The following is a 24,575-nucleotide window of genomic DNA, read 5'->3' on the forward strand; positions in this document are numbered from 1 at the left end:
AGCCTTAGAAAGGGATTTGTCAAGCTATACCTGAGATGGTCTTCTGTTATGTGATATTTAAATATCACCTCAACTTTGTTCTGACATGAATTATTGGTTGGTAGTTAAGAAAAACCAGACCATTTCACTTATGTCTCACAATTAGCATTGATTTTGCTTATTTAAGTCTAATAAAATTTGTGTTGAGATAAAATTTACATACCATACAATTTGCCCATTTAAAGTGTACAATTCAATGATTTTTAGTGTATGCACAGAGCTGTGCAACTATTATCACAACCAGCTTAGAAGATTTCCGTCATCCCAAAAATAAACCCTGTGGCCTTCTGTAGTCACTCCCCATTTGTCCCCAAGTCCTCTCCACCTCTGGCCCTAGACAACCACCAATCTTATATTCTGTCTCTATAGATTTGCCTGTTCTGGATATTTCATTTAAATGGAATCATACAATATGTGGTCCTTTGTATTTAACGGGGCATAATGTTTTCAAGATTCATTTGAGTTGTAGCATGTATCAGTTCTTTGTTCCTTTTAATGGCTACACAATATTCCACTGTATGGATATAGCATATTTTGTTTATCCATTCATCAGTTGATAGGCATTTGGGTTGTTTTCACTTTTTGCTTATTGTTAATAATGCTGCTGTGAGCATAGTATACACATTTTTGTGTGAACAGGATTTCTTTTCTTTTCTTTTTGATATGTACCAAGGGGAACCAGGAGGTAGTTTTTTGGTGAATTTCCTGGTGATCTGTGTATAATAATCAAACACACAGGCTTGGGTTCAGACTTCAGCCTTATACTTCTAATCCCAAATCATTCCTCTTTAGCTCTGGTTTCTCCCTTATTAAAATGAGGGAGATAAGAGCTTCTATCTTTAGATAGACATGAACTAACTGATGATAAGTTTTTAGCACAGTGCTGGACAATTAGCTTTGGTCAGGGTGTTTGTCATTATTATTGGATAATAGTGATGTGAGGCAGGGGTGATTGGATGGGATGTGGGGTGTGGGGGTGGGGAACACATAGAAAACAGCGGGTTACCACTCACTGTGCATGCACTTATGTTTTGATATTTTCCAGAACTGTCCCTCCCTAGTGGCTCTCTCCCAGATCCAAGATGACTTTATTCATTTAAAAATCAACTCACCCCATTGATGTTGTAACCAGAGTCCGCATATAGCAGGATTGGCAGGACCCGCTCATGCTTAGCAAAGTGGAAGCGTTTTGGAAATTCCTCTTTCTTATAGACATGGAGGTGTGGATGTGCATTCTTCAGCGCTTGGTAAAGGGCTTCCTCTTGCCCTGGTTTGGGCAGGATCATCCCAAAGCCTCCATAGTCCACAATATCAAACTTGACTAAGTCTCTGTACTTGATGTAGTTGGTCAAGAGGATCTCAGTGACATTGGGCTTCTTTTTTACTGTAGTCATGCCGTGGTCTGATGTGATGATGACATTGAGGTGCTCAGTCAAGCTGTGCCTCTCAATGGCTTCCACCAGGTACCCGATGGTTCTGTCAATTTGCTGAATCATTACCCTTCTGTTTTCTGTCTCAGGCCCGAATCGATGTCCCACGTTATCTGGCTCTCCATAGTACAGAGTCACAAAGTCAAAGTCTTCCTTAGTGAACCAGTTCATGACAATATCAATGTTCTCCCTCCATTCTGTCTCATTGCTATCTGGGTGAGTGTAAGACTCCACCAGGGACCTCTGGACGGCTTCACCCTTGTATTTAGCACCTCCCCCGGGATAGTGGAATGACGCCGTCTTCCTCCCCTGCAAGCACAAGAAGAAAATTCCATCAGGCCATTTCTCATAACAAGCAAAGCCCAACTGATCAACATCCCTACCCTCATCCAGAGGTTTAGGAACCACATGGGCTTTGGAGTCAGATGGGGGTGGATTTCATTCTTGGCTTCACTACGAGCTCATTGAATCTAAAACTCCATTAGTTGAAAGACATGCCATTATTTTATGCACTGATAAGAAAAGCAATGCTGTCAATTAAAACACGACACACCAGGGATTGGAAGATGTACTCTTAACTTCAGAGATGGCAAAAAAAAAAAAATTTCTTAGAATGGAGGAAAAATGGCTCTAAGTTGGTGATAGGGAGTTGTTTAATCTCTTATGTTTCAGTGTTTCTACATGTAAAATGCCAAAAAGTTGATGGAATTTTTATGAGGTTTGAGCCAATTAATTTTAAGGTAAAATGTTGGACATCATGTTTTGGCACATAGTAGGCACTCTTTGCCTCCAAATATAACAAGCCACCACAGGTCTTCCCCAGTGTGTGCAGTGGACAGTTAATATGTTTGCTTGCCCAGCGTCCACTCCCCTGTCTACTGGTTCGGAGTCCCTGACTTTCTCTGGAGACTCTCCTCTCTGCCCTTGCTTCATGCCAGGTTCGGGATGTGTTGGCTCCACATCTGGCTCCAGATGTAGGCTGAGGCTTTAGCTTGGCTAGAGGACACTGCATCCTCTGGTCACTGTAGTTGGTTCAGCCTTGGGCCCATGTCCAAGCTAATGAGATACAATCATGGGACTTCCTCTGGGGCTGTTGGAGAAGGGAGAAGCTACCCTACTGGTTCCCATATCTAATGCTTATAAAATTTGGGGGTATTTGCAAGAAGGGGAGACTATCTTGTTCGCTGTGCAGTTTGCTCAACCACTGGGCCTGACGACTTGCTCAGAGACAGAACAGGATGGCAGTTAAAAGTGTGTTCTGATGCTGGATTTCCTGGTGATAGTCTTTCCCACCACTTGGATGCATGTTACTCATGTTCTCCACCTCAGTTTCCACGTTTGTAAAATGGAGATGATTATGCCACTTCATGGGGTAGTTGTGAGGACTAAATGCATGTAGAGCACATTAGTAAGCTAATGAGCTTAGTTTCTATTTTTCCTGGAGAGGGACAGAGAGCATTGGGCAAGGTAGCATGGTCAGGTAAAGAGGGGGCAACAATTATTCCCTCTAGTTTCTGTCTCCTGCAGGGTACTGAAGGTGTTTCTGGGATGTGCCTGTACATCACAGGGTTGGGGACTGCAGAGAGAATGTGAGATTGAGGACTTCAGTAGTGGCAGGAATGACTGTAGGATAGGGCATCGAGTTATTTACAACAGAGGAATAGGGTGGGTCAGCTATGAAATGTGGCTGAGTCTTGCAAGGCCCCAGAGAGGCCTGGGTTGCTGCTTGACACTGAGACTCTTGTTGGTGAGGCCTGGTTACCTTCACCCCTCTATGTGAGACCACAGGCAACTAGGTAGAGCAGCAAATTACAGTGAACAGGAAAAGGGTCATGGCTTCCCTACAATCTTTCATGGGAGGAGCCTATATGTTTCTTCCTTTTCTTGTCTCCAGAGAGTAAACCAGGGAAGGGTGTCTATGTATCTGAAAGAGTAGAGCACAGGCCATGCTCCTACTCCAGGCTGCTGGGACCACCACAGGGTCTATGGAGAGGGTAGGGGGCATCTGGGAAGGAGAGTTTTGACTTGGATTTGAGATGAAGGTTCTACCATGAGCAGAGCTGATTCTTCAGAAATGGGGCTGTTTTAACAAAACAGGTGACCACAAAGTCATGAAAATATTCTTTTTAAAAAATTAAATTGAGAGAGAGAGAAATACATCAATTTGTTGTTCTACTTATTTATGCATTCATTGGTTGATTCTTGTACGTGTCCTCGCTGGGCATCAAACCTGCTACCTTGGCATATCAGGATGATGCTCTAACCAGCTAAGCTACCTGGCCAGGGCATGAAAATATTCTTAAGTGATCTGCTCCCCAACAGAAAGGTGGTTTTGGACAAAGCTTGGTAAAATAGTTAGGAAAAGAAAATAATGTTCTGTATGCAATGAGGTGGACACATCTCACTAAGTAGGTCTGCTTTTGCAAAGCAGCTCCTCAACCAGGAACAGGCACATAGTAGATACTCAATAGATTTTTGGTTCAGTGAATGAATAGCCTTATTATTTGGGGAGCAAGTGCTTTTCTTCATCTCTGCTAAACTATTATCTTGGGGGCTGTTTTGTGATACTCCTTGTATCACCCACGATTTGGATGCTCTGAAAAACACTCTGAAGTTCATTGGTTTCAGTGGAACCAAGGGATGGTGATGGTGTGACTATGTTGATGATATGGAGAATAAATGACTAGGAAAGAATTTTGGGATAATGGCCCCTAGGTTGTGGCTATTTTGTCAACAAATGAGCAGAAAAGTACAACCAAGAGTAATGCCAAAACTTCCCATGTACGTTTGAGAAGTAGGAGAGCAATTTGGAAGTTGTAGGGGTTGCTATTGGTGCCCCACCCAGATCCCCTTACTGGACCAATGCACCCACACCCACTTCTGTGAGACTCTCAGCTGCCTCACTATCTAGAAAATTACCCTCAACCAAGTAGCCAAGTCCTGTCTCATCTGGGAAGGTGTCTCCTCCACCCCCAGCTGCCTGTGGCCAGTGATTGACGGGAGGACAAAAGACAAATTCCCTGGCCTCCAGGTGGGATAACATTGGGGTTCAGTTCATGTTCCAGAGCTCCCCATGGGGTCAGGCTGAAGTTGGTCTCCAGCGGGGACCACATCTCACTTAACTCTTTCCCCTGGCCTGTCAGTTTTCCTTACTCCCATTTCTTGACACCTCTCCCTCAATGCATTACCGCACTGAATTCCTGCCTCAGGCTCTGCTTTTAGGAAACTTGACCTAAGATTCTTAATAGTAACTACTTTGCAAGGCTTCAGGAGCTCTGCTATCCATAGCTATAGGTGAAATATTATTCCCTCTACCCTTCAGCATTCATTTTCTATTAGAAAATGACCCAGTTTTATTTTCTCTAAAGTGCTTTCCCCAATCTGAAACTATCTTAATTTGTTTACTTATTTATTGTCTATTTCTCTCCTCTAGAATGTGAGCTCAAGGAGACCAGGGACCATGTCTTTCTTATTGACCACACTTTCCCTGGGACCCAGAACAGGCCTGGCTCAGAGTAAGTGCTAACTGTTGATTAAATGCATGCTGAATGAATGCATGAATCATCTCTTCTGATTAACTTATGGAAATCATTACAGAAACTCTTTCTCTTTTGGGTTCTAGCATCTTATTTGTAACCTCCATAGGTAACACATTTTCTTTCTGATAATAGAATTTCTATGGTTGATTTAACTTGCAAATCCTCTAATATTTATTTATTGCATTTCTGATTGGCAATCGACATAATTCTCAGTTTTTAGTGACGGTGCTTTGTTTAACTTACATATAAATTGACTTTGCTCTGAAGTATGGAATTGACTGGAAGGATGACACTTCTAACATTTTGTAGAATGTAGTTTGACCAGCTGTTTTATTATTTAGAATAATTGACATTGAAATTCCCAGGGACTTAGGCAGCCCTGCATATCCAGTTGAATTCCTGATGTTTGCATGTTAAATCTCAGTTGTTCCCATCTTGAAATTGAATTATTTTTGTGTGCTGTATTTTCAACACACACCTTCTTTAAAGATATTCCAAGCTGTAGTCTTAGGAAACTGATTTTTCTCACTTGGTCCCATAGGAATTTTAGGAGTTTTGCTGCTCTGTGAAATGAGCTCCAGAGAGAAATGTGTGTGAGTGTGCATGTACACACACACACACACACACACACACACACACACACACACGACTCTGTTTATTTGGGACCCATGATAATAAAAAGTGCTATTTTCAACAAATACTTCTGAGAAATAATCTGAGCACTTAATTGGATGCAAAAGAGTTTGTATTTACTATTCTACCCTTTAATTAGCATAATCAGTGTTTCTAGTAGCAATAGCAATTGGAAAATCGCTAGTTTTATTAGGTTCATTATTCTCCCTTAGTGTAGTGTTGCATCGATGTGGCTATTACTTTTTAAAAACAAGAGTTGGTACTTCCTACAGGGATATCCTGACTGTTGGGTTTTGTACAGATTCACCAAACTCTTCAGAACCAATAATTAGAGGAAAAGTTTCAGTTTGGTTTTGCATTTTGTCTTGTCTCTTCTCTTACGTGACATAACTAATGTCACAAGGCACACATTTTATGACGGTCCCTGCGCTTTGGTGGGGAGTATGTGTGGCTTAGGGAAACGAGTTCCTTACTGATTTGAGGGAATGATTGAGTGGGAAGAGATGGACTCCATGTATTTAAAATTCAGAAGTCGGAATTGGTTCTGGGCATTTTCATTGCCTTTCTGTGCTCAGGAGGAGCCACTAAACAGAAGGCAGCTCTACGTTCAAGATTCTGTTTTCTCCCTCCCACCCTTTGGAGGAAAGATTGTTATTCTTAGAGCCTTTATGATGCATAATAAAGACACAGTTTGGGCCAATATTGGGATGCATTACCTTGCTATTCAAGGCAGATCCTGCTCACAGCTCTTCTAAGTTTGGAAGCGATTGTCTAGGAGATTTGGCTTACACTGAGAACCAAGAACCATAGCTGCCCTCCCACTCTCTCCCCAAAACCCCTCCTAGTGCTCGCCTACTGTGGTCCTGTTACAGACTCATGGCACCATGCCGATCTCACTCAGTTCATGCTCTGCTGTCGCACTGCTTAATACGCTCTATAGCTTTTCTGGAGAGAGGGGAAGCATATCCTATGGTTTTCCTAGGTCTTACAGTCATGGCTGCCTGCCTTTCTCTGAGAATTAGGACTTGTGAATGAGGTGAAGTACCTTGGTCATTGATCAAGTTCAGTTATTGGGGGTGCTCATAAAAAATCCGAGGTTCCAAATGGAGCCTCTCAGTTTGTACCCTGACCGTTAGTGAAGTCCTGCTGGAATGTGGGTGTACTTGTGGGCTTGAGTAATGGACACACAGGTGGTCAGAAATCCCATCTTTTAGGCATCATCTACCAAGGCATGTCCATTCTCACGCATCTTGATGGATTCAGGCAGCTTTAGTGTCACTGAGGAGAACATTTTAGTCATATTAAAGGTTCATGTATCAATCTCCACAAAGCTCACCAGGAGGAGACTTGGGAGAAGGATGGATTTTACCAGTGATGGATACAGGGTAGGCCCCCTTCCTCCAGCCCTGCCTGGAAACACAGATGTGCCCCTGAACGGTGTTTGGGGCCAGCTGGAGTGCTGCTGCTGGGGTGCTGGCTCGGGGCCACTGGTTTGATCTGATTGCGGCGGCTTTTCTGTCAGGCTCTCAGGGAGCTGGCTGATGGCCCTGTCCCGTGGCAGGAGCTGCCAGTGGCAGAACGAGATATACCAATTGGACATTCACTTGCCAAACAAGTGGCGTGTTGTCAGTTGCCTGGCCCTGCACCAGATCCTCTTTTTGCATAACCACTTATGAATTCAGCAAAGAGGAAGAACACTCTGATGATGAATTGAGCAGAAGGAAACAAAGTTCTGCAAATAAATGGCAATGAGACACGAACCGTGAATAAGAAAAATAACAGAAAAGGAGAATGCTACCAGAGGCCCCATGCCAGTGAACAAATACCATGGCAAGAGACTAGAGAGGCCCTGGGTTTTGAATAGTGAATTAAAGAAGACTGTCCAGACCTCCCTAGCAGCTAGGCAAATAGAAGATTTATTACGAAATCCATGGCTAAATGTTTTGGCCACAGAAGTAATATGTCATGGTTAAGTGTTAAGAGTTGCCGAACCCAGGGTTGAGTTTAAATTTCAGTCCTGCCTCTTACTGGCTTTGTGACTTTGAGAAGTTTGGCACTGCTCTGTGCCTCAATTTACTCAATTGTTAAATGGGTATAATCATAGCACCCGCCTCAGAGTTGTTATACATTAATATATGTAAAGCACTTAAATCAGTGCCTGGCTCATAGTGTTATGAGCATGATTTTCTTGGGAGGACAGAATTTATTTGTGTGATCTATTTCTTAAAGTTTAAAAATGTGACAGAAGAAGGAGGAACTAAGGCCCAACAGCTAGGGAAAAAATGAACCTGAAGTAGGATAGGATTATTGGCCACCCCCTGTGATTATTCTAGAGAATTGTCCATTATGGCAGCCCCTAGCTACATGTATTTAGATTTAAATAGAAATTAATTAAACTTAAATACAATTAAAATTCAGTTCCTTTTTTTTTTTTTTTTCACTGTACTCTACTTTCTTTTTTTTTTTTTTATTTTTATTTTTTTTTAATATTTTTTATTGAGGTATTATATGTGTACATATCTTACCATTACCCCCCCCACCCCACACCCACACATGCCCTCCCCCCCCCCAGAGTTTTGCGTCCATTGTTTATGCTTATATGCATGCATACAAGTCCTTCATTTGATTTCATAACTCCCCCACCTCTCCCTAACTTTCCCCCTGTAATTTGAAAGTCTGTTTGATGCTTTACTGTCTCTGTATCTATCTTTTTGTTCGTCACTTTATACTGATCTTTACTATCCCTAAATGAGTGGGATCATGTGGTATTTTTCTTTCATTGACTGGCTTATTTCACTTAGCATAATGTTCTCCAATTCCATCCAGGTTGCTGCAAATGATGAGAATTCCTTCTTTTTTATGGCAGCATAGTATTCCATTGTGTAGATGTACCACAGTTTTCTGATCCAGTCATCTGCTGACGGGCACCTAGGCTGTTTCCAAATCTTAGCTATGGTGAATTGTGCTGCTATGAACATAGGGGTGCATATATCCTTTCTGATTGATCTGGAATAAAAAAAGACCCCGAATAGCCACAGCAATCCTGCGAAAGAAGAATAAAGTAGGAGGGATCTCAATACCAGATTTCAAGCTGTATTACAAAGCCACTGTTCTCAAAACAGCCTGGTACTGGCACAAGAACAGACATATAGATCAGTGGAACAGAATAGAGAATCCAGATATTGACCCAAACCACTATGCTCAATTAATATTTGACAAAGGAGGCATGAACATACACTGGAGTCAAGACAGTCTCTTCAATAAATGGTGTTGGGAAAATTGGACAGATACATGCAAAAAAATGAAGCTTGATCACCAACTTACGCCATACACAAAAATAAACTCAAAATGGATACAGGACTTAAACATAAGACGGGAAACCATAAAAATACTAGAGGAATCCACAGGTAGCAAAATTCAGTTCCTTAACCTCACTAGCCACATTTCAAGGGCTCAATAACCACGTACGCCTAGTGGCTTCCATATTGGACTGTGTGCAGTAGAACATGTCCATTATCATGGAATGTTCCATTGGGTAGTTCTGACCTAGAGCTGTAGTGACCAGCTGAGTAAGTGCTAAAATGATTTAGCCTCCATTCATAAGCATGACTGACAGTTTTTGAGCATTTAGATCTAAGTGTCTTACAGGCATTATCTCAGTTAATCCCCCCAATGACCCTATGAAGCAGGGACAATCTTTATTTTACATATGGGGCAACTCAAACACAGAGAGGAAGTCATTGCCCAAGCTCGTGCAGCTGGAGAGGGTGGAGGTAGCTGATATCCTGCTACAGGAGTCTGAGTCCACAAACTGCATTCTGAGCTGCTACATCACACCACCTTGCCATGTGACATGCTTAGTGTGTGCTTGGAGCACAGAGATGCAGCCCTGGTACCCAGGATAGATTTGGAGCAATGGCTGGTGTCATGTGGAAGAAGAAAGAGATCCTATTCTACAGTGACGACTGCAAGCTCATTGACAAAATGCAAACTGGCAACAGGTTTTCGGGCTGGAGTTGAATACACAGCTCTGATTTCTGCTTTTTCAAAGCAATAATAAATGGCTGTTGGAATCCTTTCAAGTGAATGTTCTCATAAGAGCTTTTCATGGTCTGAAGATGCATTAAATGGTCAACTTCATTCCCAAGGGCTTTTATGCCTAAGTCTGAGGAAGTGTACAAACAGATATTTATTAAAGAGCTGCTGGGTCCAGACCCTATGAAGAGCCCTGGAGGTACAATCATGATTAAGCCAGTCTATGTCCTGACTTGTTCATCCATAATAGCTAAAAATATTATGTGAGCATTTCCTCTGTGCCCACTCCCTTTCACACGTATCTCATTTAATCCTTACCTCAAATCTATTAAATAAGCACACCATCATGATCCCTAACTACACATTTAGGGAAACACATGTTTAGAGAGGCTAAGTCACTTGCCCAAGGTCACACAGCTTCTAATCTCCATCCCACATGCTTTAGAATGAGAGGCAACATCCCTGCAAGCCAGCCTAGGGTTTCTGACTGTACCTGTCTCTGGGCTGTGATCCAGAGGGGGAGAACGCCATTGTCCCACCACTCAGTCTTGTTCTGTGTGGTCTTGAAGGAGTACTTCCATCCTGTCTCAGTGTTAAACATCATGTTATGTATGACTCCATGATCTTCAATCCAGCGACCTTGGGGATAAAGGAGGGAAGGTATAAGTTCTATGAATGGATGGTGCTATGGGTATTATGTGATCTTAAGACCACCTCCCCCAGCACCCTTCTGGTTGGCCTACATCTTTTGGTGGACTATGGCTCCAGGTGGCCACCCAGGGGCTTCAGACTTGTTTTTCTGGAAGTGCAAACATTGGTAGCCACAAAGGAAGGACTCATCACATCTCACTCATGCTAGATTGGATCTGCTCTCAGGAACAGACCTCACAGCCCAGGGGGAAGCTGGCATTGGCTGTGGGAGATGATGAAGAAACAAGGAAGGCAGGGCACAGGGAGGCCAGGTTCCTTGGGTTATTTCTGCACCCAAAAGGATTTGGACACTTCCGGTGGGATTATTTTTCTTATCTTCTGCTTGTGATGATCTGATTCAATATTGAACATCCAGTCAGCCCGATTCTTAACAAACCTCCCAGGGTTTCTCCTAGGATTTCCATGGGCTATGCTGTTCGAGGGAACCAATGGAATCAGGAAGGATTGCTAGATGTGGATAGGTGTAGACTTATTTCTCTCTACTTGAGGGAGGAAGGTGGATGCTGGGGAATGTGAGTAAGCTAGATTGTTCCTGAAGACACAGGAATTGAACCGAGTCTGAAAAATCCCTGTGATCTTACACTGAACCAGGGAAAAGGGCAGTGCACATAGGGAGCAGTGTAAGGGGAGAACTGAGCTCCTACTAATCCCTGTTTCCTGGAAGAGAAAGACCCTGGATGACCCTACTGACTTAACAAGTTAGTGAGGATTTCTCTTATGTCCAAGGTAAACAAAGGCAGGCAGGACATTCATGGTCATGGGAACAGGGAAGGGAAAAGCTCAGTCACCACCAGGCCAAAATTCCCCTCAGGTGGCCAAGGCTTTCACCTGGGAAATGCAAAAAGAATTGTTGCTATAAAGCTTTAAATAGTTGTTTCTGCCTGGTATGTAGGCCAGCCAGCCAGCCACACTGGAAAGAATCAGTGCTGCTGCCAGGGGTTGGGGTCTTGGAGTGTCAAAATTCTTGGTCAGGGATCCAATTAGACTGTTGGCAGAGGAAGAGCACCCAGAGCTGGGTGCCACTCCGACATGACTTCTGAACTTGCTGTGCGAACTTGAACAAGCCCCTACCCATGCTGGCCGTGGTTTGCCTATGTAATAGGGTAGGGTTTGTGTAATGAAATCATGGCACACATGTACCATGCTATGCATCATCTCTTCCAAGTCCTTTGGGACATTACTTCATGTAATTCTAATAGGCCTGCAAACGGGTATTTCTATAGTCCCCTTTAGAGATTTCTTCCTTTATAGGAAACTGAGGCACTGAGTTTGCTTTAGGTCATGCAGCAGAACCAGGCTTTGAACCTTGGAGGTTTGGTTATTACCAATGAGTTTTTGTTATTTTATTCAGGTAACATTTACATAATTTAAAATTAACCATTAACATTTTATTTATTTATTTAAATCTTTTTTTTCCCTGAACCCAGAAAAAGATAAATGCTCATATACATTATTAGCTACAAACTGTGCCAGGCCCCATTTTAAGTGCTCTTCATGTTTTATTTTTTTTCCAACAACTCACATGCACTATCATTAAAACTCACTTTTCAGGCGAGAAACAGGCAGGTTAAATGCCTCTAAGACCACACTGACAGTTAAATGGCAGAGAGTCAGGATTTGAACACTTTCTGGCTCCTGAGAATACATGATTCACAGTAACTGCCTTCTGAAATAATCCCAATATTGCCATACTAGACCCCCACCCAATTTTCTGAAAGCCAATAGTGACCCACTTATTATTCTCATAGCATCCAGTTTTTATGTGCAGAATGACATATATCCATGTCTTATTGCACAATTGCCACAAAAACTGTTAGGTGACATGTTCACTCTTAATGGAGTTATGCTAGAACTACCTACTTACTGTTATCTAGAAGTTACTAGAGTAATCACAACATCTCCACAAACTTTAAAACTACATCCCCTCCTAAGCCTCAGTTAATATTAATAATCTACTTATTATGAGACCAGTGTTTCTGATCTTTTCCCCTCCAAGACCTAGGAATTATAACTTTATGTGCCTCAGGCTTCAAACAGCTCTGGCCACCAATACAGGGATCAAGCTAGGATGAACTAAGGACTGTTCATCTGCTTTGCCCCTGATTGATATGAGCAACACCACCAATCAGATATCTCCTTGCCCATTGATAAGCATTAACATTTTAAAGTATACAAATTCAGTGGCATTTTGCGCATAGTGTTGTGAAATAATCACCTCTCTCTAGTTCTAAGATATTTTCATCACCCCAAAAGGAGACCTTGTATATATTAACATTCTTCCATCCCCTTGCCCCCTGTTGGCCACTGATTTACTTTCTGTCTCTATGGGTTTGTCTATTCTGGACACTTCATAGAAACGAAATCATACAATATTGGCTTTTTGTGCCTGGTTTCTTTTACTGAACACAATGTTTTCCAGGTTCATCCGTCCTGTAGTATGTTTTTGTACTTCATTCCTTTTTTATGGCTGAATAATATTCTATGTCTGGAAAGACCAGTATATTTTTATCCATCAGTTGATGGACATCTGGGTTATTTTCATTTTTTGTCTACTGTGAATAATGCTTCTATGAACATTCATGTACAGATATCTGTTTGAGTCCCTCTCTCTCTTTTTCCCTCTCTCCCTCCCTTTCTCTCTGAAATCAATAAAAATATATTAAAAAACACCCCCCCCCCCAGATTCCCTGGTCTCCATTCTAACCCTTGCTGAATCCTCACTTTTGGCATGGGGTCTGGGAGTCTGCGTTTAACAAGCTCCCCAGGTGGTTTTAGTGCCCACTGACAACGGCAGAACCACTGGTTCAGGGACTGTTAGTCATTCACACATGTGTATTAGTCATTAACATACATGCATTAATTCTAGCAGATGTCCCATTACTGAGGAACCAGGGGGAGGGCAGGCAGCCATCAAAACCTGGCTCATTCCAGTACCTGGGAAAGCTTGGGGGTCCAGAGTCACTGGGAGGAATTGGGAGAAGGAGTGGGAGAAAGCAAAGGATGCCATGGATAAAGAAACTTCCCCCTGCTATACCTTACGGATGCTGTTTGCATGCCCTGGGATCCAGAGGTCAATTATAATTTCAGTTAAGTAGACTAGCCTGGGAACCAATCATATAATCCATTTCCCCCTTAAAGCGATGTTACCCAAGTTTCAAACAACTAAGCTAAAATGAGCTCAGGGAGCATGACCCTTTCATTCTGTGGTGTGGCTAGTCTCAGTAATTGCACAAAGAGAACCATCTCTGTGATATTTGGGTTATTTCCACCCTGACACTTAAAGGAATGTTCTAAATCCATCCAGCAGCTGGGGACCACTAATGATCCAGCAGAGGTTGCCACTGCCCCTTTGATTCTTTCTTCCTGATGCTTGAGCCTCTTTATCCCGGCCAAGGGCCAGTTCTGGAATGTGGGCGAAACATGACAGAGGAGAAGAAAAGCTGAGAAACAAACAGCTATAGGGACCAGCATTCACATTGTACTTTAATTTCATTTTCTACTCTGGAGACAACCAGGGACCTGGCTGGAAAAACTACGTGAAGGGTACCCTGTGGGTTGTGCCTGGTTGTGCAAAGGAGCAGGTTTCACTTGAGTTAGGGGTGCTGCCCTCACTGCTGTATGATGCTGCACAAGGGGGCCTGGACTGGAGGAGAGGGTTCGTCTTGGCTCCTGTGGTCCTCGTGCTCACTCTGAGTCTCAGTTTCCCTTTTTGTAAAATAAGCCAGGATAACGATTTCCAAGGGCCTTTTTGGCTGTGTCATATGGAGAATTTGTCATCCGTGTCATTTCAATGTCTGGTGATGCAGGTAATTATGCAGTTTAGGAAGTAGGATGAGCTATCCTCGTGAATGAGATTCCTGCTGTTAGCTAATTTTGCTTTAATCAGGGTACAATGCAGACTCCCACACCATATCAGTTACGGCAAGGTGTGGGTAAATTCACCCAGCCGAGCATTTCAGGTCTGGGAACAAACCCAGATAGAACATGTTTTGCTGTTGGTTCTCAGGAACTGACATTTATTTCTCAAACTCGCAGAGTGAATTTAGGAAACCATGAAGTCCAGAGTTTGGTCTAACTTTTCCTTTCTCCTTCTCTTTTTCAAATATTTTTGAGCCAAGTACTATCCTAGATTGTCTCATGGTATTTACAGCTACGGGATAGGGGAGAGAGTTAAAAACAGAAAAAATATGTTCTGGGGTGCCTGCAGTGCCCACAATCCCCCTAGTCACATATACTGCTGAAAGGCGGGTCTAGGCACCATATTTGTACCATGTGACGTCTCCTCCCTATATTCAATTGGTTGACCTGAAGCCCAATTCTCTCTTTCTCAAGACTTGAACCAAGAGACACAGTAGCTAATCAGCCAGTGGTTGACCATGAGTGAAAAGAGAAAGATGGCTACGAGTGAGAGAAGCAGAGATAAAGTCCATGGGGCTGAGAGCCAGAAAGAGGAAGTTTTCCTTCTCTAATTGCCTTTAATTTGGTTCTCAGATCCATGAGTTTGCTTATTAGAGCCGTGCAGTGCGGTCCTTCCCCTTGAGCTAGCGTGAATGGATTTCTGTTTCTTATAATCATTTTTCTCTGACAAGGCTGAGAATAGGACAGTGCCTCATTAATTTTGGTATCTCCCTGGCACAAAGCATAGGGCTTTACCCGTACTAGGCATTCAACAGATGTTTGTTGAATTTAATAGAATAAACTCCCTCCCACTCCCCTGCCCAATTTGCAGATGGCTAGGTATAATCTGAACAAATAGAAAGCAGAACTTGATTTAGCCCAAAGTCCATTTGGCAAAAAATACTTTAGTGGGATTAAAATAAACTATGCTATAATTTAATAACTCAATAAGATCCACCCTCTCCCAACATTTCCTCAGCTTCTGACTACTAATTTTCAGGTGTAACAGTATATATTAGTATATATCAGGTATAATTAGTATATATATAGGGTGTTTCAAAAAAATTTATAGACACTTTAAATTTTGAAAATGAAATGTACTTGAATAAACGATGCCTTTATACTTATTCAAAATGTGAACACATTTTTTTGGGGGCACGCTGTATTTGTACATAGTCCATTTGGGCATTGACATACTTTCATGCATTTACTTACTTAATAATTTGAAGACCTACTATGTGACATTTACTAAATCAACCATATAAGCTATAAATTTTCCTTCTTTTTTGTGAAGTCCAGTGTTTCATTAAGTTCACATTCCCAAAACCAAAGAGGAAAATACCTTATTAACCAGTTAGTATGAAATCAGCAAGGAAGAACAACTGCCATATCAAGTCAACCAATCACCTTAAATCAACCCAATGCTCCAGTTTTGAGTAGACAAGCTCATTCAAAACCACAACCCACATGGAAAAACAGCCCACATGGGATCTCAAAACCACATTCACCCCAAGTCTAGTACTGGGGGGCACCACTTATTGATAACATAACTAATGTATTGAAATGAGAACAGGTGTCCCAGTGCACAATAGAAATTTAACACCTTATCAACGCCTGCTCTAGAAATGAGGCTTGACCCCAATGCTAGCACCAGATAATAGCAGCCCTTCTCTGGATGGAGAAAACAAAACCCTAGTGCAACCATTTTACTAAGCTGTTCTTGCTCATGTGTAAATGCAAATGAGAAATGCTGACGTTGCTTCTTTTTGACATTGCTTTTTAATTATGGCCATCAATAAACCACTTTATCCTTGAATAAGACTGAGACTGGCTCTAAGGTAGAGGCAGGATTCCTTAGGAACTAGGCCAGGAGAGAATGGGCTTTCTCACCCCTGCCTCTTCCTTTAATTTGCTGTCAGAAATAGAAATGCTCTCTCTTCAAGAAGCTGGAAGCAGATGAGCTGCCCTTGAGTTCCGGTGGGAACCCATTGACACACAGTTATATCTTGGGCTTGACTTACTAGCCACTGTCACAGAGACAGGACCTGTCCTTGCTTCTGCATTTTTCCTCACTTCACTTTTTCTCTTACTGCTATAGTAAGCTCTTTCCCTCCAAAGATATGACCATATTCTTATCCCCAGAACAGGTGGACGTGAACTTATTTGGAAACAGGGTCTTTGTAAAAGTGATTAAGTTAAGGATCTTGAGATAAGGAGATCATCCTGGATTACCTTTATGGGCTCTAAATCCAAAGACAAGTTACAGAAGCAGAAGAGGGAAAAAAAAAGAAGCAGAAGAGGAGAGGATACAGACAGGTGGAGGCAATGTGACCAGGGAGGCAGAGACTGGAGTGATGCTGCTACAAGCCAAGGAATGCTGGCAACCACCAGAAGAGGCAAGGAGGATTTGCTCCTAGAACCTCAGGAGAGAGCACAGCCCTGCTGGCACCTTGATTTTGGATTTCTGGCCTCTAGACATTTTGTTGCTTTAAGTCACAAGCTTATGGTACTTTGTTACAGCAGCCACAGAAAACTAATACACTTGTGCTGTCAGTCTCAAGTGGTTTCAGCCTCTCCTCTCTCTCAAGGCCTTGGAATCCAGAGCAGTCATGATTTTTTCCTTGGTTGTTGTGGTGTTTTGGGCTGATCCTTCCTCTTGTGTGGTCCATGGACCTTTAGTGTCAATATCACCTGGGAGCTTGGTAGAACTATAGATTCTTAGGGCCCAGCCCACACCCACTGAACCAGAATCTGCATTTTAACCAGATCCCCAGGTGGTTCATATACAAGTTCAAATTTGAATAGCACTGGTAGGAAAGATTCTGAGCTGACAATTAGATCTTTTCTCTACTTGCAAGAATTCTAGTTACTTCAAGTTAAATCTGTTAAATATGGCATGGAGGTTATGTAGAAACCAAGCCAAACTCTTAGATTAGAAATGCATATTGATGTGTTAGGATGCATTGACATGAAATCTGGCATTTGCTTTAAAAGATTCCAGAAAGGAAGGAAGGAAGGAAGGAAGGAAGGAAGGAAGGAAGGAAGGAGAGAAGGAAGATGGGAAGGAAGAAAAGGGCATTGGGTAGGGACAATGGAACTAGGTTGGCAAAATGTGAACAGTTTCTTGCAGCTTGGTGCTGGGTACATGACAGTTCATTGTGCAATTTTCTTTGCTTTTTCTGCAGAAATTTCCATAATGAAAAGTTACAAGATACCTTGGTTTCCCAGCTGTCTTTATTTGCAAGATTTCATTTTTTCTCGCTTTGTGGAAATGACTGGTGTTGGAGGGGCATCTTTTTGTCTCAATCTGTGGTTTCTTTGCTCTTTTTGCCTGTGTTTTGGGCTTTGTTGACTTCTAGGACTTTTTAGCGGGGAGCTCCTGCTGGGGGAGCACTATGGGATCTGATTAAGGTTTACAATATCTTCTAACTAGGTTTCCAACAACATCTGCTGGGCTTGTATTGTTACTGGCAGCAGGAATTTAATTTCCTTTCTCTCTTCCTACCTCCATTACCTCTTGCAGACTGTTCCCCTATTGGCTAGAATGTCATATGTGTGACCTTTGAATCTCAGATTTACATGTGACTTGCATATTATATATCTAGTCCAGGGATGCTCAACTAGGTGATGATTTTTCCCCCCAAGAAACATTTGACAATATCTGGAGCCAATTTTGGTTGTCACAACTGAGGGAGGGATGCTGCTGGCATCTAGTGGGCAGAGGCCAGGGATGCTGGTAAGTACTCTACAATGTACAAAACAGCCCCTCAAGACAAAGAATGATCTGGCCCCAAATTTCGATAGTGCCGAGGTTGAAAAACTCTGATTTAGTCTTAAAGATCATCCAGGTACATTTGACCACACTTCTTTTGCTCCTGTCTTATGTAGGTGAGGTGGACTCATGACTGATTACATCTGTGGGAAATTTTTACCTCCTATAAATTGATTTGGGGATGGAATGTAAGTGACTGATAATTTGTGCAAGCTGTGCCTTGTACCACCCACATGTTATTCATGAAAGCAACCCCCTAGAATTGGGCTGTACACTATTTATATGGCTGTAAGTGGTGACTCTGGTTTGGGGGTTGCCCTGGGGCAGGGTTCTGGAACTGGGAGAGACTTAATATCTGGCCAGCAGGGGCCCCGAGGCTACCATCAAGTGTCCTTTCAAGGAAGGAGAAAATGTTGAACAAAGAGGACCTCACTATTATTATTCGTGACCATAGCCTAGTTATGGAGCAGCTCCTTTTCACCCCGGGGCCATATCCATTTGACTAGATCTAAAATTGTCAAATGATAATATCATGGCTTATGCTGTTGATATATTTTGTCTGAAACATAGTGGTGATAGCTTCTTAATTTCAGTCAGTTCCTTGGGGGAGAAAATATATTTATGCTGCCTCCATAAGACTTCCTATCCACCCACCATTTGCTTGGCAGAATTTCCTTAGTTTCAGTAGCATAACTTACTCTTACTGGTCCTCAATCATTTTGCAATAAAAACTGAGATTGCAAAAATGTTCGTTGTCATTACTAGTGATGGAGCAGTAAGTACAGGCTTCTCAGGAGAGAGAAAGAGGGAATTGGGTGATTTCAACTAGCACAATGAGCTGCTAACCCTCAGAGAATGACTCTTCATTTTGGTGAGAACTGAGGGGAATTACGACAGAGTTCAGGGAGATGGAGGGACAGTGCTGGGAGGTGGTTTTTTGCATATGTGATCACTAAATCCATGCCCCATGAGTAGCCCCATAGATACAGGTGTGATTTCTTGGGACTGAGTACTGCGTTGCAGGACTGCAAATCCACATCCCTGCACCATCAGGCCTGGGCTGGTGTCGTGGGCTTCTGTCATTTCTTCCAGTTTTTATTCCCTTGTTCCTCCCTCTGATAATAGTCCCTGATTTTTTCCTGGGGACCCACCAGCCCACCACTCACAGTCCATATGCTTTGTGTGGTGCTTGCTACCTGCCATCCTGACCTGTGGCATGCAGTCCCAGCTTGGGTGTTCAGCACCATTCCATCCCCTTGGCCATAGCAATTGGTTTTGAGAAGCAGATTGGCCCAATGAGAGTCATCTTGGGAACTTTGTGTTCACTCTTAGGAAAAAAAAAGAGTGAGAGGAGAGGGAGAGGGATAGAGAGGGGGATCATTTTGATGATATAATTTAAGGATGTAGCCATATCTGAAGTTATCAATGAATTATGTGTTATATGACCATTATGAGTTGAATTATGTTCCTCAAAAAAGATATTTTGCAGTCCTAAACCCTGGACCTCAGAATGCCTTATGTGGAAATAGGGCCATTACAGAGATGAGGAGTGGGATGGACCTCTTTTTCAAGTGACTGGTGTCCTAATAAGAAGATGGCCATATGACACAGGGAGAACTCCACAGATTGCATGGAGGACTGTAGTGATGCATTTATAGTCCTCTTTCTCCTTCTTCTTCTCCTTCTCTCTCTTCTTCAAAGTCATCACCATATTCATCTTCATCTTCATCTAATACTGATGTGGTGACACACTGTGATGTGGGGAGTCCAGCCTCTATGGTCACTCATTGTCCCTCCTGCATTGACCCCTGGGGCTCAAGTTAAACCATAATTCTGGGGGCTTTCTGGAGCTCCACTCTGGGGAACTATCCCATGCTTTCTGTTGCCTTTAAACAAAAACTGAGCCCCATCAAGGACCTGTTTGAGGTAAGCAGAATTCCAAGATGGCCCCAAGATTCCTGCCCTCTCATATGCACACCTTGTATATATATACACTGAGTGGCCAGATTATTATGATCTCTCTCCTTGCACCTGGGGGTTACCTGTGGCTCGCTTCTAACCAATAGTACATGGAAAAGTTGAAGAGATTTTGCAGATGTAACTGAGGCCCCTAATCAGTTCACTTTGAGTTAATCAAAAGGGAAAGTATTTGGGATGGGCCTGATCTAATCAGGTGAGCTCTTAAAAGAGGGTCTCGAGGAGAGAGACACTCTCCTGCTGGCCTTGAGGAAGCAAGCTGCTGTGAATTCTAAGCTGCAAGGAAATGACTGCTTTCTAAAACCATGTGAGCTTGGGAGAAGATCCCAGCCTGGCTGATACCTTGATTGCAGCCTTGTGAGACCCTGAGCAGAGGACAGAGCTCAGTCATGCTCAGACTCTTGACCTATGGAAACAGATAATAAATGGCTATTGTTCTAAGCTGCTAAGTTCATGGTAATGTGTTATACAGCCATAGAAAACTAATGCAGCCCTAACTGGTTTGGCTCAGTGGATAGAGCATTGGCCTGTGGACTGAAAGGTCCCAGGTTCGATTCCGGTCAAGGGTGTGTGCCTTGGTTGCGGGCACATCCCCAGTAGGAGGTGTGCAGGAAGCAGCTGATTGATGTTTCTCTCCCATTGATGTTTCTAACTCTCTATCCCTCTCCCTTCCTCTCTGTAAAAAAAATCAATAAAATACATTTTTTTAAAAAGAAAACTAATGCGTCTTTACATCTTAAGGAACTTTCAGGTGTTGTGGCCAAACACTGCTTTGTGTGTGTGTAGCCTGGGGGTGGGAGGATAGATGGGTGGGGCAGATGGATGGGTAAGGGGATGGAGCAAGGTGGGAAGAAGAAAACCATTTTAGAGGAAGTCATGGCTCATCTGAGGAGGGTGGGGAGGAGCTCAATGAATATGCAGACCTACCCAGTGCTCAGCCAGTGCTCAGCCTTGGGGAGCTGGAGGGAGAATGTCACCCTACAGCCAGGTCTTGCTGCACTCGGAAGCCTTGATCCTAGACAGAGGTCCCACTTCCCCCTCTTGCAGATGGTTCTGGGAGGCAGATACTTGAAGGAAAAACACACCTTCTTTGTAAGAATGCAAAGATTTTCTTGAATGGAAAGATGATAAGGTGGGATATTTTGAATAACCCATTAAAAAATTATCTCTCCCTTAGCCTTTCCCTCCTTCAAACAGCCAGGACTTCTGTCCTTCATGCCTCAAGGAAAGGACGCCATGCAAGAAAGGGTAGAAGGCAGAGACTCCTCTGGCTTTGGAGTGTCATAAGCTTGATTCCTTATGGGCGCCATAGGGGAGTTAGGGTGCAGAGAATGATTTGGGGGACACAGCTGAACAACAACAAAGCTCCCCAGTCTGATGCCCTGAGCTGTCAGAGGAAGGAAGCAGAGGGGGACAGATCCCTACGAAAGCAGCTCTTCATCTCTCTCCCTCATTGAACTACAGAGAAACAGAAGCAAGTCCCCCAAATGGTCTGTGGGATCTGGGAGCACAGGGGATGTGAGCCTATGTGGTGGGACAAGCCCTGGAAAGATGGCAAGACCCTAGAGACACATGTGTCTAGTTGCCACTGTCCCCATTGTCTGGCCCAGTGAAGATGTTCAAACAATAGTCGTCGAATGAAAGAATGCATATGGCGGGAGCACTGTAAAAACACTCTACACTGGAAGACCTTCTTCACCAGCAGCCGGGAACACTGATGAGGGTCCTGAGATCCTGGCTCTGGTAAAGGCTGAGATATCTGCACAGCTGGCAGCCCCAAAGCATGAGGAGGTCTGCTTCCCAGATATAGTCTAGGGTTCTGATTTGGGCAGCTATGTTTTAGGAGGCTTGCTCCTGGGCCCTGTGCCTGGGGCATGGCCTCTCCAGCCTTACTCCCTGCCTGGGACACCTGGCTCTGGTTCCTTGGACTCTGTCTAGGTCGCTAGCAGGGGTGGGCATGTGGCTTCTCAGACCTGAGCCCTTGCTGGAGCTGTGCCATACTACTTCACAGCTGAGATGTGAAGCAGTGCAGCAACGTTCCCCATCATCACCTCTCTCCTGTGTTAAATTGCCCGGAGGTGTTCCTAGAACACCAATGAATTAGTTGTTGGGCCAAGAGAGCATCTTTTATCATAGTTTGTGTCAGGCCGACCCCCTGGAATCTGATGAGGTCTTTGAGTGCTAGCAGCACCAATTTTTATCCATTATTTTTCTGATTACAGATGATTCTTTTCCACATTGGAGTCAGACAGAGGTCAGCTTGAGCCCACCACATGAAAATGAATACCAGTGGTTTTGCTGGGTCTGGGATGGCCTTTCTTTCATTAATACAATGTGTTCAGCATATATGCACATTGCCTGGAAGCTCTGAGGATGGCAACATTCAGAGGGGTTTGGATTGATTGCTTAATTAAACCAAAGATATCAGAGGGCTATAGTCAGACTGGGGCAGAGATTGAAGACCCATTGTCTGAACTGTTCTGGGCTGAGTTCGAATCCTGCTCCTGCCCCAGGGAATATTTGTATATTTGATGAGCCTTGGATATCTCACCTGTAAAGAGGGTAACTGTCCTGACCTCATATCAGTGTTATGAGAATTGAAGGTCATGATAATTGTGGTTCCTGCTGGGCATTTTGGAAGCCAGGTCCTGGGCTCAACCACTCAAGGCAGTGTTTTTTACGTAGGCCCTGGGCACTGGGCAATGTCTGGAGATATTTTTGATTGTCATTGGGCCTCTAGTCCTATCTAATAAAAGAGTAATATGCAAATTGACCATCACTCCAACACACAAGATGGCTGCCCCCATGTGGACACAAGAGGGCAGCCACAAAGATGGCCAGCAGGGGAGGGCAATTGGGAGGGACCAGGCCTGCAAGGGAGGGCAGTTGGGGGTGATCAAGCCTGCAGGGGAGGGCAGATAGAGATGACCAGGCTGGTAGAGGAGGGAAGTTGGGGGTGACCGGGCCTGCAGGGAAGGGCAGTTGGGGGGGGGACGCAGGCCTGCAGGGAAGAGCAGTTGGGGGGGGGGGGACCAGGCCTGCAGGGTAGGGCAGTTAGGGGTGACCAGGCCTGCAGGGGAGGGCAGTTAGGGGTGGTCAGGCTGGCAGGCAGAAGCAGTTAGGGGCAATCAGGAAGGCAGGCAGGTGAGCAGTTGAGAGCCAGCAGTCCTGGATTGTGAGAGGGATGTCCGACTGCCCGTTTAGGCCCGATCCCAGTCGGACATCCCACGAGGGGTCCCAGATTGCAGAGGGTGCAGGCTGGGCTGAGGGACACACACTGCCCATGCACGAATTTCGTGCACCGGGCCTCTAGTATAATAATAAAAGCATAATATGCTAATTAGATTGGACAGCCGAACGACCTTCCAGATATCTTTCCGGATGACCTTCCAGATGAAGCTGGGGCTGCGAGGGCCAAGGCAGCTGCTGCGGCTGCAAGGGCTGAGCCCCTTGCACGAATTTTGTGCATCAGGTCTCTAATATATATATATATACACACACACACACACACACACACACACACACACACACACACACACACACACATACACTGAGTGGCCAGATTATTATGATCTCTGAATGCATAATAATCTGGCCACTCAGTGTATATATATGATGGATAAAGTCCTACAAGTGCTGTTGCCAAATAAGAAAGTCCCTGCGTTCATGATTGTGTTGGAAGTTGCCAAATTACCCTCCACTGGAGCTGTTCTGTTTCCATTCCCCACTGGCAGGGAACATAGGAATTCGGTGATTTTGTAATTTTAAAAATTTGCTCTCACTGTTTATATCTTCTCATCAAAGTCCTCTGGGAATAAATAAGTCATGGGCGAGCCTTATAATATTTTGTGCCCACCATATTCTCAGTGTCCAGGGACCCCCCCATCTGTCTGCGGGAGATCTTGTTAAGTGCAATGAAGTTAAAGCCGCCAGGAAGCAGCATTTGCTTTCTCCAGAAAAGGGCTATTTAGTTCCTGCTTCCTGGTGCTAATAGTTCCCAAGTGACGAGCCTCTTGAAGAGTTTACATGTAGGAAAATCTCTCTCAGCAAATCTCCCTCTGAGTGGATGTTCAGCTTTATTTTTTAAGTTTCTGATTTGAGGCCTCCTTTGAGAGTCTGATGGGAGCGATAAAACCCTCTCCCCCAAAAATGGTGCCAGCAGTTTGCATATCATGCAGAGGTTCCTTGAGCTGTCCTTGGACTCCCAGGGAATGGCTCTCAGGATAGGGGGGAGGCTCTTGCTGCCAGACACCTCTCCCTGCCCCAGGAGAGAGGTCTGTGGATTCCTAGCTCAGAATTGGGCAGAACCAGTGCTGTGTGGCACCCTGGGTCCAGGCCTGGCTCCTCCCTTTCTCACTTCCAGCCCAGTGACTTTAGCTTTAGTTTTCTCATCTGTGGAATGGGACAATACTGCTTTGCAGTATTGTATTAGAGATAAAAAGGAAAAGCACCTAGTACAGTGCCCAACATCAAGCCCATGTTGGAGAAACGGGAGTTATTGTTATTCTTATTATAGTGGAGTCCTTTGCAATGTGGATTCTG

The 24,575-nt window shown here is 43.8% G+C and overlaps 1 protein-coding gene across 1 annotated transcript in view; it reads right to left on the reverse strand.

Moving 5' to 3' along the window:
- Window positions 1–24,575, reverse strand: part of LOC103286305 (ectonucleotide pyrophosphatase/phosphodiesterase family member 7-like) — a 29,583-nt gene that overhangs the window by 3,614 nt on the left and 1,394 nt on the right. Inside the window, exons 2-3 of the mRNA XM_054714161.1 lie at window positions 10,170–10,315; window positions 1,152–1,778 (exon numbers count right to left, since the gene is read on the reverse strand). Of these exons, the coding sequence (XP_054570136.1) occupies window positions 1,152–1,778; window positions 10,170–10,315 (773 nt within the window). The remainder of the gene's footprint in view (window positions 1–1,151; window positions 1,779–10,169; window positions 10,316–24,575) is intronic.

Source organism: Eptesicus fuscus, chromosome 4 (genome assembly GCF_027574615.1).
Source record: "Eptesicus fuscus isolate TK198812 chromosome 4, DD_ASM_mEF_20220401, whole genome shotgun sequence".
NCBI lineage: Eukaryota > Metazoa > Chordata > Mammalia > Chiroptera > Vespertilionidae > Eptesicus > Eptesicus fuscus.